General features: G+C 41.4%; 1 protein-coding gene across 1 annotated transcript in view; it reads left to right on the forward strand.

The window, feature by feature from the left end:
• Nucleotides 1-17,079, forward strand: part of myo1d (myosin 1D) — a 106,740-nt gene that overhangs the window by 47,686 nt on the left and 41,975 nt on the right. Inside the window, exons 14-18 of the mRNA XM_073489228.1 lie at nucleotides 55-187; nucleotides 1,002-1,168; nucleotides 5,010-5,217; nucleotides 15,744-15,967; nucleotides 16,839-16,977. Coding sequence (XP_073345329.1) covers nucleotides 55-187; nucleotides 1,002-1,168; nucleotides 5,010-5,217; nucleotides 15,744-15,967; nucleotides 16,839-16,977 — 871 coding nt within the window. The remainder of the gene's footprint in view (nucleotides 1-54; nucleotides 188-1,001; nucleotides 1,169-5,009; nucleotides 5,218-15,743; nucleotides 15,968-16,838; nucleotides 16,978-17,079) is intronic.

The raw sequence follows: 17,079 nt of genomic DNA on the forward strand, positions 1-17,079 counted from the left end.
CCCAGTAGTCATGTAAGTGTTGTTGTCTCCACTTATCCAACTCTGTCTCTCCAGCTCTAACCCAGTGCTGAAGGCGATGTGGCCTGAGGGCAAACTGAGAATCACAGAAGTCACCAAACGGCCGCTGACAGCCGCAACACTCTTCAAAAACTCCATGATCTCACTGGTGGAGAACCTGGCCTGCAAGGTGATGAGTCAGGGCAGATGAGATTTAACAAGCCTTATACGTGGCACTCTAGTGGAGGGTAAACACGCACCGTTTACCCACCTCTCAGATTCTGAAATGGCATTTACACAGCCCACTCTGAGAGTTTACACACACACTTCACATCTCGTTTCTCCTGTTTGTGATCTCAAACCAGGCTCCCTCTCAGTTTGTTCTGCAAATTCAAGGCTTTGTTTTGTTTTTTCGGTGGAACCGTGGTATCATCATGTCAGCATTAATGCATCCTTTTAACACGGAGCGACTATAAACCCACCACCCACACGTGCTAAGCAGGACTTTTATCAAAAGCCTTCTTGAGCTGAAGCTAGCAGGTGGACTGTAAACCCCATGGGAGTAGAGTGAAGAATGAGAGCTCATAGGGACGTTTGACATCTGATATAAAGATGAGCTTTTACTCTTTGTTACAGCCGTGAATAATGAAGTTTATACTTCCAACTTGGGTCAAATCAACATTTCGTGTAGCCTGTTTTATTCACTTCAAACCAGCTGAAACGCACCTTATTCGCTGTTTTTTCTCTCATTTCACCATCTCAAAAGTTTGCTTCAAATTCGCTTGACAATCAGATAAAAAAGAACAGCTGTAGTACATCGTTATCACCTCCCTGACCGCCATACAATTCAGCAACGACATCCTGAGGTCAGGGCCATTATTTGAGTCCTCTGAGCACTAACTTTACTACTAATATCTGCTCCTACAGATGTTGATTCAAATAATAAAAATATATCAATCGTCAGTTGTTGTTAACTCACTTTTGCCCCCTGTTGTTGTCTGCAGGAACCCTACTATGTTCGCTGCATCAAGCCCAACGACGTCAAGTCCCCTCTGCTGTTCGAGCAGGAGCGCTGCCGCCATCAGGTGGAGTACCTCGGGCTGCTGGAGAACGTCAGAGTGCGACGTGCCGGCTTCGCCTACAGACAGACGTACCCTCGCTTCCTGCAGAGGTAATCATCACAATAAGCACCTTGGACAAGTGATAAAAGTTGTTGCAGCGATTTCAATCTTGCTCCCCTGAAATGTTTTTATTCACTGCATGTCTAGCTGCAACTTGTTGATTATATTCTTAAACAATTGATGAGTTGTTTGGTCTATAAAATGTCAGAAAATGGTGAAAAATGTTGTTCAGTGTTTCCCAAAGCCCAAGATGACGTCCTCACATGTCTCCAAAGATATTCAGTTTATTTTCTCCTGTCATAGAGGAGGAAAGAAACCAGAAGCTGGAATCAGAAAACTTAGTAGATTGCAGTAGATGTAGATGCATCTGACACAAAAACTCCAAAATTCAAAAAAGATTCAGTTTATTATCATAAGGAACAGAGACAAGCAGGAAATCTTCACATTTAAGAAGCTAAAACTAGAAAAATGTTTGACATTTTTCCTGATAATAGTTGGTGATTCATTTGGTTTTCAATCGAATAAGTTACTAAATGTCACGGCTCTAAAAAAAAAATACATGAAAATACAGGAAGGATCAAACATAAAAAGTGAAATAACTGCTGTCAGTTCTAGCTGAAATACTTAAAACTGTGTGATTGTTCAGCTTGAAGGTGCTTGTTTTATTCAACTTTTACAAAACATGACATTTCAGTGGAACAAGTCGATTAACGATGCCGTGCCCCCGACCAAAATGTCGCTGTGCACTCATTATTGGTGCTGCAGTCGCTTAATTTGGTTCAGTAGATTTGAGCCTTTGAGGAAAAATTACCCAAATTACAGGCATATTTCATAATGTGTCAAATCATGTTACGGTTGTGATTTGAAGGTGAAGTGTTTTGCTCGTGGGGACTTGCTTTTAAAAATCTGTGTGGAAGAAGTGATGGAGTAACACCTCCACCCTCACCTCACACACTTTTTTATATTTAAGTGTTCTGGACAAACATGAAGCATGAAACCCCCCCGAGGCTGCACATCGGGGCAGCCAAGAAGGATATTACGTGACACTTCCTGACTGCAGGGTGTGAATACGTGTTGTGTAACTCCAATCAGCTCACATCTAATCAGATCTCTCAGCTGATCAGTTACATATCCAGCAGCCATTACACGTAACCCTGTTTTTTTTTTCAGCTTGCTACGAGAATAATATTTTTCTCCTCTGACCTTCATTAAAAGCAACCCTGGATTATGAATACTCAAGAGACACATTGTGGTAAAACATTTCAATGTAACCTTCTTTAATGCAGTAAAGCAGCAAACAACTATTATTGAACGACCTGCGCTGATAACTCATGTTTTATTCATTACTTGTGGGAACACAAACACCTGACATCACGAGTCTGCTTACATACAAATTAGCAGTAATTTGTATCAACAATGGATTTTCTGCGGCTGACCTCAATATCGATATTTAGGTGGAAAAGTCATATATCTCACGCAGTTAAACAAAATCGATAGCTGAGCAAAAAATGGCTAAATTTAACTGCAAATTAAATGAGTGTAGAGGATAAGAATCAAAAGTAGAAAAGCCAATGTGAGGCAATGTCACATTTCATAAAAAACGGCTATTCAAGGTGATTTATATAACGCGTTTAAACAAACAGGAAATACAGTATAAAATATAGTATGAAACAATAAAGAACAGGAAGCATCTGGAGAGAAATTAACAAGATAAAAGCAAGTAAACACCAGAAAGGTCATCTGTGATGTGTTAAAATTGTCTGATTATATCTCTAGAACTGAAACAACTTGTTGATTAATTGATTAGTCGATCAAAAGAAAATAAATTGTACTCAATTTTAACAGTTTCATCAAGCAAAAACAGGAAATGTTCTCTTGTCACAACCTCTAGTGTGTAAAGATTTGCTGCTTGTCTTTATATTTTTACAAATTAAATCATCTGAAGACCTGTGAAAAACCTATATATTATATTTTTTCACAATTCATGTGACATTTTATTGGCTAAACCAGGGGTCTCCTACTCAAAGCGCACAAGCTGCCAGTAGCTCTTAATGACATGACAATTAAATGACACAAAGCTGCTTGGTTTATAGAAAAACACATGCACATTCTGCTGAATTTAAGATGTTTTGATACAAAAAATGAGTGTACAGCTGTTTTGGATTGACATAAGGGATGTCATAAAATGTTACCAACAATATAAAACATGAGAAGCTCTCTATAACTTTCATTGTGTCAAAATAGCTCCCAGAGGATAAAAGTTTGGAGGACCTTGGACTAAATTTACAGCATAAAAATCTCTAATCTTGACAAAAGTCTTGCACACAAGATCTTTCACAAGGATCTTCTGTGTTGGCTCAGAACAAAAAGAGACAGAAGAGAGAGGGCCGGAGCTGATGTGAGTCAGATCAGGATCCTTGGAGCCTCGAACGTCACCTTATGTTTCCCTCCGGGGGACGAGAGAGAGCAGATACATTGTACTTGCACACACGCTGCGCTCGTTGTGTAATAGATGAGATCTTAAGCCTGACAGGCTACTTTAAGCTGTTTTTACTTAATGATTTGGTTACAAGATTGTTTTGTTCTAATGTTCCACAACAGACCCACACACACACATGCTATACTGTACTACAACAATCCTAAATAGTACACACACACACACACACGCACACATGTTGTAGCCGTGGCCTTATTCCCCAGCTGTCACATTTGCCCACTGCCCTCGTAGAAACCGTCGTGCTGGACGGAGGATAAGTAATGGGTCTTTTGCGTAACATGCAAAGAAGTCATCCAACTCTCTCCGTCCAATCCTCCTGCTGATGATTTTGGACTTGGGATTACATCACAGCCTTGCCAGTGGGTCGGCTGTGAAATGACACAGGGATGCAGTCTGTCCATGAGTGCTGGGATCTTTTGGATCTCGAATGATGGAGATTGTGATGATGATGATGATGATGATGAGGATCGCAGTTATTTCAGGATTTTACATGGACTCTATAGAAGCACTCTTAAAGCTACAAAGGGCTTTACAAAGACATAAAAACTAAAGCAATTACCAGGTAATAATAAATGAAGTACAGCTGATGCAGTGATAAAAACAAGTAAGTGTTACTTAAACACATTAAAAACAAATAAAAACAAGAGACTAATCAATTAAGGAGAGCATAGTTCTGGGGAAAAAAATGATTTTATGAGATAGATTTAACACTTTTATGTGTCTAGAGTATGTCTAGATATTATGACTCCTTGTCACAGGCATGAACAGGTCTTAAAAACACAAAATTGGTGGTTGAGAAAAATTATTTAAGGCCTTAAAAGCTTTCATCAAAGTTGATGCATTTCAGTCGAATCCAGTCCCTAGAAAGACTCTAAAGAGTGTAATTTGACCCCTCACCTCCTGCGCCGGGCTGCAGGTGCACTATTTGATAATTAATCCCCTTTTCATGTATTAAATGAAGTGATTTCCATGGCAACATGCCAGGAGAGAAGTCCCATGCTTTCTTAGTAATTAAGAAGATCTATATGGCCATGTACAGTATTCCCAGGCCACCTTTTTCCTCCATGAGATATGATACAAGCAGAAGAAGAGAAAAAAGAAATAAAAGCCATTTTAAGTGTGATAGATATCAACATTTTGTAAATGTTCACACAAAAGATGCTTGTACAGCTGTTTTGGGCTGATATAAGGGATAAAAGAAGCAATTTAAAGGGTCACTTTAGACTCTGGGAAATTGTTATCTGCATTTTACACAATTTTACACTTTTTATGGACTAAACACATGTTAGTTGTGTGCAGAAGTTTCTTGGTCTGTATAAACTATGATCCGGATCCCACTTCATGCTCCTTCCGTCTTTCCTTTTACCGATACCACTGCTTTGTCCCTCCCGCAGGTACAAGATGATCTCAGAGTTCACATGGCCAAACCACGACTTGCCATCAGACAAAGACGCAGTGAAGAGGCTCATGCAGGGCTGCGGGTTCGACCACGACGTCGCCTACGGCAAGACCAAGGTCTTCATCCGCACGCCACGTACCCTCTTCAGCCTGGAGGAGCAGCGAGCAGAGATGGTCCAGAGAATCGTCCTCTTCCTCCAGAAGGTAAGTCTGAATACATCACGGCAGCTTATGAGCTCAGATAATGACAAGACCCCGACGGGGAAACTCAGAATTTGTGAAATTGCAAGAGGGGAACTTGAGAAACCCCCTGGAGTCACAGATTTATTACTTTTCTTCCTTTTCATATTCTTCTGTTATCTCTCCCTGATTTTGTCTTGAATTTAAACCAATGAACTAAATGAACACTTTCCTTTTTCACAGTATTTGATGATAATGAAAGCGTTTCCTATTTGCAAACATCTGTCATTGTGAATACCTCTGATTGCCAGTCATCACCAGCTATTATCTGATGAGGGCCTTTAGACAAGACCACGAGGATGTTCTGGTTTCAAGGCCCCGAGTCGGGCTCTCATTGATATTCATCATCTCTTGTTCTGCATATGAATAAGCTCGGAGACCAGAAAAACTCTAGTCAAATTTTTATACAAGCACGGCGGTATTTTTAGAGCTAATCTAATCTTGTATTATTAGTCTCTTATATCGCTCAGGGTGAATGTTTCTGTCTCTCTTCTCTTTCTCTCGGTCTGAGTTTTCACCCACACAGCTCTTGTGAAGTTGTTAGATGGCTGAGTGGATCTCAGATTTATAATTTGAAATGTTTCAGAGTTTTCAGCAGTGACTTGAATGCTCCTTGTGCCTGATTGAAAACTTTAATACAGTGCAGGTTTGTCTGTTAACATGGAGCCAAATCGGGTTCTTGTTTTTGTTTTGCTGGTCAGAAACTGATTACTGAGTAAAGTTTTCATCCAGTTCAGTTCCACTTAGACTAAACAGAATGTTTTCTTATCTTATTGCTCTCTGACTGGAGTATCCATTTTCCCCTCAAATGATCTGCTATGAATATTGATCGCTGCCTGTGCGTCTCAGTAATCCTTCTCATGCGTCAGTGGTTCGATGACAACTTCAGGCGAGAGTGGCAGCATCTTGGTGTGATTATGGTGCGCGAGCTGACACCTGTCAAATCAGCATGGAGAGCAAAACTTTTGTCACTTTGACAGATCGGTTTGTAAACATGCGGTACTGCTTCTGTCTGGCTGTAGAATCAGGATGCACCGCGTGAATCGTCTTGTAAAAATGCCATCTCTGACAGGCAGGTAGCTCAAAAACCGCTGTGTTGCTGCAGAAACCCCCTCTAGCAAACATCGTCTTGGCACTTGAAGCATCACATCCCACACCTGGGAGCCATGTGAATGACACTTGTACATTTTCCCAAACCTGTAATTACATCAGGATCATGTGGGCAGATTCCTCCACGCCGCGTTGCTTTCATGTCTTTTTTTCCCCAAGCTCCGAGACATGAAAGTCCAGCCAAATTAACCCCTGTCGTGGATTGATTGGATGACCTTTCTATTGATCTGTGTGACCCTTTGTGGGCTCTTCCCACAGACACACCAGACGGGCGATCCTTCCACCGCTCCCTCAGGAGAATCCTATCTTGTATCTCCCAGGATAAGCAGGCTTTGATAATGAAGGGAAAGCCCAGAGGAATCTCCGCGTTTCCGCCAAAACAAACATCACAGTGTGGCAGAGGTGTCGGGAGCAGACATATTTAATCTTAACCTCTGTCAGTGTGAAGGCCAAGCATGCAGTATGTAGCTTCACTCATGCTATATGCACTCACTGACACGCAGGCAAAAATCAAATAGTGGTGTGACAGCAGTATTGACTCCTGTATCTACCATGCTGTTATTCAAACAAACATCCCAGCCTGAGTCTGATCTGCTGCGCCAAGCAATCCCCTTATCAGCACCTGGCACACCACACTGCCTTATGCCAGTCGGGACCACAGTGCCAGGACCGTCAGCCTGTGACTGAGGGCTCAGACACACTTCTCGTCCCTCCGTTTGCCTCATGGATTTCTAATAATACCACTTAGCTTGCCCCATCAAGCAACAAAGACAAAAAAAATCTGTGAATGTGCACGCTTCCTAAAAAATCAGGTTGAGTGCTCCCACTTCTTGTCCAGGTTGTGAGAACATTGTGTTTTTCTGTAGCTGCACTCATTTTAAATCAGCATAACCTCTCCTCCTCAGAGGAGGTGGGGGAGTAGCTATAGGAAATGATTGAGCCAGGAGGAGGAGGGGGAGGATGCTCCTTCACAGCTCCATTTAATCCCACCATTCTCTCCATCCTTCACTCCTCTCTTCATGGGCTCTTACCTCTTCTCTCCACACTCTACACTCAGTCCACCCCACCTGAAATTTATTGCAATCATGCCCTGTATGCATTACCGGTGATTGCTCTACATCCTCCTGTATGCGATCCTGCATCGACAACACTGAAAGCTGCACCTTGTACAGAGCAATCCAATCATCACCACTTTAAGAGATGGAAACTGGACGGCACAAACGCCAGAGTAATGTTGTCAATGTTTGTTTCGTCAGACCAAGGTTATGATGAAACTTTACCTAACTTCATGTTGCAACTTCACATTTCTTTAGATTGATTTTTTGATTGTATGTTGTGACAACACTGTGCTCACAGTCTGTTTAGGTTAAGGCAAAAAAAAACACATCATGTCAAATATATCCGGTTTTGTTGTCACCAACAGGGCTGCAAAATGTCCTGATATCTCAGCAAGCATCTCCGGTTTTGTTGCCACTAACACGGCTGGAAACTGTCCTGACATCTTATCAAAAATATCTTGTTTGTTGCTACAAACACGACTGGAAAATGACTGCACCTCATGTCAAAAAATCTGGTTTTGTTGCCACTTATACGACTGGAAATTGACCGGATGTCTTGCAAATATATCCAGTATTGTTGCCACTCGCACGTCTGATAAATGTCCCCACCTCTCGTGAAAAATAACCGGTTTTGTTGCCACAAACGCAGCTGGAAAAAGTCCTGAAGTCTCGTCAGAAAATGATGAAAATGCCATCTTGAACAGTTGTCTCTACTATCTGTAAAGGCACCATCATCCCCTCCCACCATAAAAGTCAGCTCATAAACATGTAATGTGATATGACACTTATAGTAGAAATGTCAATATTGGCTGTATGACGTATAAATCTCAACATATCCGTGGATTACAGGAACGTAAACTGTCAACTGGAAGACGGCTAAAAAAAGGCACACAATCTGACATAAATACAGATATTATAAATTAAACATAGACAACCCCCACCCTCACCCTCTCTCTGTTAAAATGAATATTTCATAAATTCAAGCTCAGCCATCCACATCACATTAACTGTCGGTGCTTGTCAGAGCCGCAGTGATGACGAGAGGAGAGACTCCCCCCCCCCTCTCGTGTATCCCGAGCCGCCGCCTTAATTGCTTTCCAAAAGCTTTACACAGTGTCTGTGTTGCAGGGGGTTTATCAGACGTGGCGAGTGTTATGTCTTGGGTAGTCAGCTTTCACAGCGTGGCCATCGGGGGGTTGTCTGAGCACAAGCTAAATGAAGACGTTTAAAAAGGATAGACCCTTATTTGTTTTAATTTAGTCGCGTTACCCAGTGGAAAGCTCATGTCTTGAGGAAGTAAATTGTGCTGTAATAAAATCAAATCTCGTTTTTTGGAGGATCTGGCTGACATGAAGGAGGAGAGTAATCTGCGGATAGCTCTGTGTAGCCCTCTTGTGAATAGCAGGCTACTTAGTGCGAGGCTAGCGCTGCCTCCTCCTCTGCTCAACTGTCCAGAACTGATCTGCCTGCTGCTAGAACTCAGCAGAAACATGATCTCTAATCCTCTGATCCCCTCTGAACCTGCAAAGTGCTTCAGTTATCATCCAAAGCTATCACCTCCACTAAAAACGTCGGAGGTTTGAGAACACAGCAGCACATCAAAGAAGGAAGCTTTAACTTTTTTTGTAACAATCACACGGCTGGATTTGGAGGAGAGTAAATGTGCTTCCTCTGTTCTCAGAAAGCTGCGATGTGGAAACCGACTCTCTTTGTATCTTCCACTGTGACCTGACTTTCCCTTTGTTAGATTGTTTTACCATTGATTCTGGGACTCAAGGGCTTTTCTCTTCTTGTGTCAGACATTCTTGTGCCATTTAAAAAATGAAGCTTTGCAAACCTGCAGCATATTTTGTGTTTCTGTTCTGACCTTCCAGCCGTCCTTCAGTCGTATAGTGGTAATCCATTTCAAATAAAACATTCAAAACCAATGATTTGAAGGCTGCAGTATCAAGTGAATTTTTCTTTCTTTGTGCTGCAGCCTAAAAATACCCTACAGTACACAACACCTTTTGGCAAGTGTAAAAACTCCTGTATCCATGGACCTCTCTCCATGGCAACTGACTTGTGGCTCACCGCCAGAGTTTACCGATTTAAACAAAAGTTTTGCTTCCACTTCTAACAGTGTTAAAGGAGAGCAATGCCACCTAGCACCTACATTTACCCACAATGCAACTATGCTACTGAGTGGCATCCCTGGAGGTAATTTATCAGATTAAAAGCAGCTTCCTCTGGAGCCACAAAAGGCCTCATACTACATACAATTGGTGGAGTTACCCTTTAATGATTTGCTGTCTCTTCTTTCATTTTAACATGATGGTTTAATTGGGTTGATAATAAGCTGTGTTCATGCTTTGCGTCTTCAGTAAGTTGATTATCTTGAGTGTCCTTCAAACTCTTCTGAACTGTGTGTGTCACTTTAAGCTCAGACTGCTGACCATTGGCAATATTCTTCCGATCTATTTTGTCCTGTCCCATCTAATTGATGGATGGACCATCCAGAGCCATTCAATTTATTCTTCAATACCGTCCCTTCTAATTAGACCGTGTTGTTCAAGATCTGTTTGAGCACGTTCATAACACTGTACTCTACGTTAGCCCAGAGCTAAAAACCTTAAAATGACACAATACTGGGAGTCATGATCGAAGGAATGAGAATTGGTGTCAGTACGGTGGCGTTAGTGCTGCTGGCGAGTGTGTGCTGCTCACCCGAGCACTTTATCGATTTATGATAATGACCGCTGGCCTGTGCTTCTGCCTATGACAGCCTGTGGTCAGGGCACGTTGCAGCCTCACTAAATTGTGTCGCATGCTCTCGATTCCGCCTCCCTCCGCCCGCCGTGTGCATCGAGCATGTCACTGGAAAACCAGCTCGATATCCCCCAGAGGACGTGGAAACTCAGGCGTTCTGCAGTCAAGTGTGTCAATGGTGCAGGCCAGCCTATCTGTCTTTCCATGTTGGAATTTGGTCAGGTTTTTTTCTTAACTCCCCCCGAGGCGACGACAAGGTGAAGGGTCTGTGTGTTTTTTTTATCCTGGCCTGGGCATTTCTGCGTCTTCTTTCAGACTAGTGGAAAGAAAACATCCAAAATGTAATTAATTTAGTTCAGATTTCTGTTCTGGACATTTCTGCAAATTAGTACATATTTAACTAGATAGTGCCATTTTCTTATTAAACATAGAATATTAGAAACCAGAAATAAAAAAAATAATTGTCTCAACTGGGGAAGTCTCATGTTGGCATATATTTGTTAAAATTTGTAAAAAGTAAAGGTCGTTTTCTCAGACTTTGAGCCAGAAATCTCCACTTCAGTAGCCCTTACATACACCAAACTTTCCAGTTAAATTATTAAAGGGGAAACACCAGTATTTTTAAAACCTTGGCCCTATATTTATATGTTTCGACGTGTAAATGATTCATACTTTTCAAAAGTTTGGGAATCTCTGCAGTAGATCGCCTCAGCTAGCAGCCACAACACGGCGAATCCTTTGGGGGCGACTACAACCTTCAAAGTTACATCTACCAAAAGTGCTTGTTTGGCAGTGTTTGCTTTTCCTACAGATGATAGACCTTTTCTGTTGAATAGTAAGATCCCATTTTGTGTTCAGAAATGTCTCTCTCTGAAATCTTACGAGAGGTGAGTTCTTACAGTTGTTTCCTGTCAGAATCCGTCAAATATGCAGCCGTGACTTTGGAAATAAATTCTTGCTGGCAGTTCCTCTTAGTACACTCCAATTCTGATTCATATTTCCACAGACATCTTACTGCAACAACTCAACTCTTGCAAGGTTTCAGAGCAAGAAAAAGTGGTGAACATTTATTTTATTTTATTTTTTTATTATTGCTGTTGACAGTAGTTTCACAGTAAAAGCAGAAATCCAAAATTCAGCTTTTGATACTAATATGTCGACAGAATGAAAAGAAAAACGTTGAAACTGGCTTTACCCAGTGTTCAGATTTGGTTCTGGAAATGTATGCAAAGTCGTGCTTTTTTAATTAGATAATGCATCATTTGCATATCTAAATATAACATTTATCTGCTGATATTTGTTATTATAGCCACCACTAACTCTGCTTAAAGACATTCAGTGCACAGTATTGGACCCTGTCTCTGTTCTGCCCCGCCCAGCATCTCAACCGAAACCTTCCAGCTCTCACCAGTTGCCCTGGCACGTGTGATTTGTGAATGCTTTTTCCCCGTTTCAAACCAGCCAAGCCCCCGAGTAAAACCCCAGCAATCTGTCCCGCTTTGTCGCAACCACAGATCCCCAATCTGGCTTTGATGAGCTCGTAAATCCCGGGCTCCGGAGCGTGGTGAGGGGCCGGCTCCATGATGGCAGAGTCTCTAAAAAGGATGATCAGATGGCTTTATTGGCCAGGAGAGTAAGGGGGCAGACCGTCAGGGGCCTTGTTATTGGCCTGATTTATCCACATTCCCCCCGAGTGTCATCTTCATCAGCTCACCAGCGCCATCGCAGCCGGTCTGCTCGACTGTTTGTGGAGCAGAAGATGGTGTTTATGGTGTTTGTGCCTGTGTGGGCGGCTGTATGGCCCCATCATAACTCTAACCTCTCGCCACTTTCCACCTGTCACACACCTTAATGAGGCTCAGAAGACAGTGGACACATTTTATGTCTGCCGTTATCTGATTCATTGTTGCTTTATGGTGGGATTTGTTTTTATTTCTCCTCTTCTGCCTCGCACCTCCAACCTCAGTCATTTATAATTTAATTAGTGATTTGTGGCTAAGAAACACAGTTGTTGATCTGGCATAGGTCCGTGCCCCATGTGGATATTATACAGGCGACATCTTAACTGAAGCTCTCACTGAAGATCTCTTTTGGCCACTTTTTTTGCTTTGTTACTCAGTGTATCATGTGAGCACATATGGGGTGGGACTCTGTTTGGGAGGGTAGAGGAGTGTTTTATGTGCTGAGAGTACATTTTAGAGGTTCACTGGTTCAGATATAGATATGAATGTTTAAAACGTCATGGATCTTCATCAGAGATCAAAGTTTAAATAGCATCTTTTTACCATAACAATCAAAAGTGCAGCCACATCTCTAACACTAGATACAATAACTGTAAACCCTTTAAATCCCTCAAAAATAGTAGTTTTTATCATCAAGTTAAAATAGGGATAGGGGAGACAGATAACCTTTAATTGAACCAAATCATACAGAAAAACCAGGAAAATATAATCGCTTGAAAGAAATATTAAGTAAAGAGTCTAATATGACACAATAACATCAAATGTTGTCCCTGATGCGGACCAAGATGGTTGTATCATCAGCAAGCGTAAGACAACACTCGAGCTTTGCTTGGCGGTACAGTCGTAAGTTAGCAGGAAGTACAGAAGGGGGCCGAGCACACAACCCTGTGGTGCTCCCGTTCAATGCTCTCACCAACTGGGGCCTGCCCGCCAGGAAGTTGAATATCCATATATCGATTATCCATGCCATAATCACACCTTTAGTCAGAACTATCCATAATGTCAAGGGTCTGCTCAGCGTTGTGAAAATTAGATTTCTCTCCACTTCTTGACGACATGGTTGTTTTGTCTATATGAAAATATACTGTGCAGGTTATCAGTTATTCACCTTTCTTCTGCGTCATGGCGTCAACAGGAAATTAGTTTTTTCTTTAGGTATGTGAGTAAATCCGGGCAGACAATATAATGAAAAAGCTGTGGATAATAAAAAATGAATTAAGAATCACATAAACTCAGGATATGAGCGGGAAATTGAGCTCAGACATAACATTTTTATTTACTTACCTTAAAAGGCTCCAATTCATGTTGAAACGCACTCATAGTGGAGCATTTGCACCAGGACCATTTTGACTGAAATGTTTGACCCGATGCCCGCTCTTAAAACTACTGCCTAATTTACCGTAACACTCTGAATATGAATGAAAGTAACTTTTAACCTTGTCCACAGAGACAACCAAGTCAGGGCAGGCAGTAAAAACCATTCATTCCTCCCACTGAGTCATCTCACGGGTCGATTAATGATGAATATGTAGCTGCTCCTCTTTTTCTCACTCTCATACATTATGTATTAGAGACGGTGCAGCACGGAGGAAACAGAGGAAAAGGTCGTCGACTGCCATTTTGCCAGAGAAGCACCATTGGAGACTTGCAGTAACGCAGCATTAGAGGAGCTGATTTATACATGAAGAGATGTTGTTTGCTTTGCATAAACATGAAGAAATCAAGGAGAGTATGTAATGTTTGGACATAAATCACAAGATAAGAAAAACAGATAGTTCAGGTAGTTGAATGTGTTTTTAAAGTGTTAGTCGTAGTTGTACTTGTGCAGTACTTAACCACTTTCTACTACTTTTTACTTCCACTCTGCGTCATTTTGGAGGCAGATATTGTGCTCCTTACTCCACTACATTTATTTGCTACTTTGCAGATTGCATGCTGCATCAGAGCCAAAGTAGCGTATTTTCAAATTAATTTATTTTAATTGATTTATGTAAGTGAATAATCTGTCAACCCATAGTATACAGTAATACATACATGTAAAAATATGTATAATTACATATGTTAGAATACATTTATAGTTTTTTTTTTTTTCTTTTCTGATTAAAATTTCTTCCCCAAAACTACATAGTGCACCTTTAGTACAGTTAATATCAGATACTTTTACTAAAGGGCTATTTGTATGAGTCTCACTCGAAGAAGTATTTAGTAGAATAAGTTATATTTTAATACGATATCTTACCTTTTAATTTGAAGTGAAAGTAACACTTGTAATAATTAAACTATTTAGGAATCTGAGATTTTAAGCCCAGAAACCAGGCCGGTAGGCTTTAGTCTATATCAGATGACATCATGAGGACAGATCTGTCCTTTATTTTAGCCTGATAGGGCTGATCTCAGATTACTGGACATATAACACATGATTACATAAACTTCAGGACTCAAATGATCCAAATAAAACCGTCCTTCTTCTGAGAAACACAGTATGACCAGGCTGGCTTGGTGATGTAGATGTCTGTCCGGCCTTCTTTTATTAATTTCAGTATGATTCAGCTTCTTCAGAGGACCAGTGGCTCCATGCTGCATGACTTTGATTCATTAGTGACACTCTGCATTAGTGAATAATGCAATACAGTGCAACTTAAACACATACATGCAGCTTATGTGGTTGAAAGGTTATCGTCCTGATGAAGACGTGAATGAATCTGCTGCCTCTATATTCCAGCGGTGCATGACTTACCTTCTTCTCTTCCAATTATTACACCACCAGTCTCATCAGGTGAAAAAAAGCCTCCTCCACCGTTATAATATGTAAATGCAGGAAATCCTTTTTTTCTGTGCCTTCGGGCCTCCCCCACACTTTAAAAGATTAAATATATCTCCATGATTATACTGCATCACACTTAGATGATATCCTGAAGTGAGCCTCCAGTGCAGTATCGCCTTTAATGTATGAATGTTTAGTCTGTGACACTAAATCCACGGTTTTACTGATACTTCAGGATTATTTAGGTACAATGCAGTCGAATGAAAGTGTAAATAATTGAGATGCAGTGTGTGTGAGAGAAAGAGAGAGGTTACAGTAAAAGGGGAGCATATGGTGGTGATTTTAGCGAGGGCGAACCAGGAGTTATGGCTCCCTGGGGTCCCACTTACATCTATTATTCATGCTTTAGAGGGTCTGATAGCCACTCAACCTATGTTTGGTTACAGGCAGCTTCGGGGTCCTTAATTTAGCCCTTGTTTCAGTCTGAATCCATGTTATCAGAGCAATACAAGCACTGCTGCACCGAACAAATAACAACAACAACAACAACTAAACGGTTTCTTTGTGTAATTGTAAGTTAAGAAAATGGCTGTGTGACACATTGAAATGCACATTTATTTCAATTATTTAAAGCTATTTTCTGTACATTCACTCGTGGCTTAGAGTTTGGTGCAGAGGCCGCACCTCTTAAATAAGAAGAGTAAATTACATTAAGGTAGTGATATATTCTAGTAAATACTTAAACATCTGGAAACAGCAGTTGTAATCGTCTCCTCATCCCTTCTGCATTATTAAAATTCGACATTACTTAAAGGGCAACGCCACCGATTTTACCCTTAGAGTCAGATTAAGTTTTGAGCCAGGATCCAGGATTGGCGTCAGACTCCTTCCAAATGTCACCCCCATCAGAAAGGTCTCATTTTATGTCTCTAGTCTGTGTACCTGAACTTATTTCTCGAGGATCTTTGCAGATTTTGTGTTCCAAGCATGTATTAAAAGCAGAATGTGTTATCTACAGAGGCTTCATTACTTGCAGTGACGTACATTTTCACTGTCCTGTGTCTCCAGGTCTGGAGGGGCACCATAGCCAGGATGCGATACCGGCGGATGAGAGCGGCCCTCGTCATCCTGCGGGCCTACAGACGCTACAAAGTCAAGTCCTACATCCGCGACGTCAACCGGCGCTTCAAAAATGTCCGATCCATGAAGGACTACGGCAGGCATGTGAAGTGGCCCACGCCGCCCAAAGTCCTGCGCAAGTTTGAGGAGGCTCTCAGAAGCATCTATAACAGGTATTTCCTGAATAAAACATTCTAGATAACCTTACTTTAGTCGATTAATTGATTAGTCGATCAAAAGGAAATTAATTGGCAAACATTTTGATAAATGGTGAGTCGTTCAAGCAAAAATGTCAGACATTTGCTGGTTCCAGCTTCTTAAATGTGAGGATTTACTGCTTTTCTTTGCTTCTTTGTGTGAGTCTTTCTGTTTTTGAAATGTTTGTTTGGAAAAAAGAAGCAATTTGAAGACGTCGTCAATCGATCAATTGTGAAAATAATCGGCAGCAAGATTTAGACAAAGGTTCTCGCTTTTTCAGGTAGTTTGGGGACGATTGTCTTTTATTTAAAACAGTTCAAATGTTTAACAGTATAACTTTTGTTCACAGTAATATAAATCAGAACAGAAGAAGAATCTTTTTCAAATAAGATGTTTTAAAGTGCTTCCTTCTGAAGAAAATGGGTTTCTTAAATTGGCTGAGCTATAAGTGGGTCTGACTGCAGGAGAAAACGTGTGGCCTCGAGTGTAATTTTACATCCAGATGAGTCCGTTTGAAGCAACTTACACATGTTTCCTTCTGCCTTGGGCTCACACTGGGCATTGATTTCCCTTCCTCCATCAAAGACTCATCACTGCCTTTCATCCCGACGTCTGTTTGTTTGCTTTTCTTCTATTTGAAGCTGGGCACAGTGAGAAAATAGCCTTCCTAGAGAATAATGTTGGCTGTCAGCATGTGTGAGTGAAAGGCCAATAAGTACAGTACAGCTGGGGTTTGCTGCAGTTCCTGTTGACCTCACTATCAAGAACTTGTGCAACAGCCCCGGTGGAGAAAGTCGATCTTCCTCTGTTTCTTACTTTCCTCTTTGTGTGTGTGTTTACCTCCAGGTGGTGGGCTTGGACGCTGATCAAAGGCCTCTCTCCAGAAGAAGCCCTGCAGGTGAGAGCCAAGGTAGCCAGCCTGGAGGCCCTGAAGGGCCAGAGGGCCGACTTGGGTCTGCAGAGGGCCTGGGAAGGAAACTACCTGGTGAGTAGATGGGACTGCAGTGAGGGTGTGGGTGGAGTACAGTAATATGTGTCTTTATATGTTGGAACGGAGAAAGTAAACAAAGAAAGATCTTTTGTGAGA

This window comes from Pagrus major, chromosome 20 (assembly GCF_040436345.1).
Source record: "Pagrus major chromosome 20, Pma_NU_1.0".
Taxonomy (NCBI): domain Eukaryota; kingdom Metazoa; phylum Chordata; class Actinopteri; order Spariformes; family Sparidae; genus Pagrus; species Pagrus major.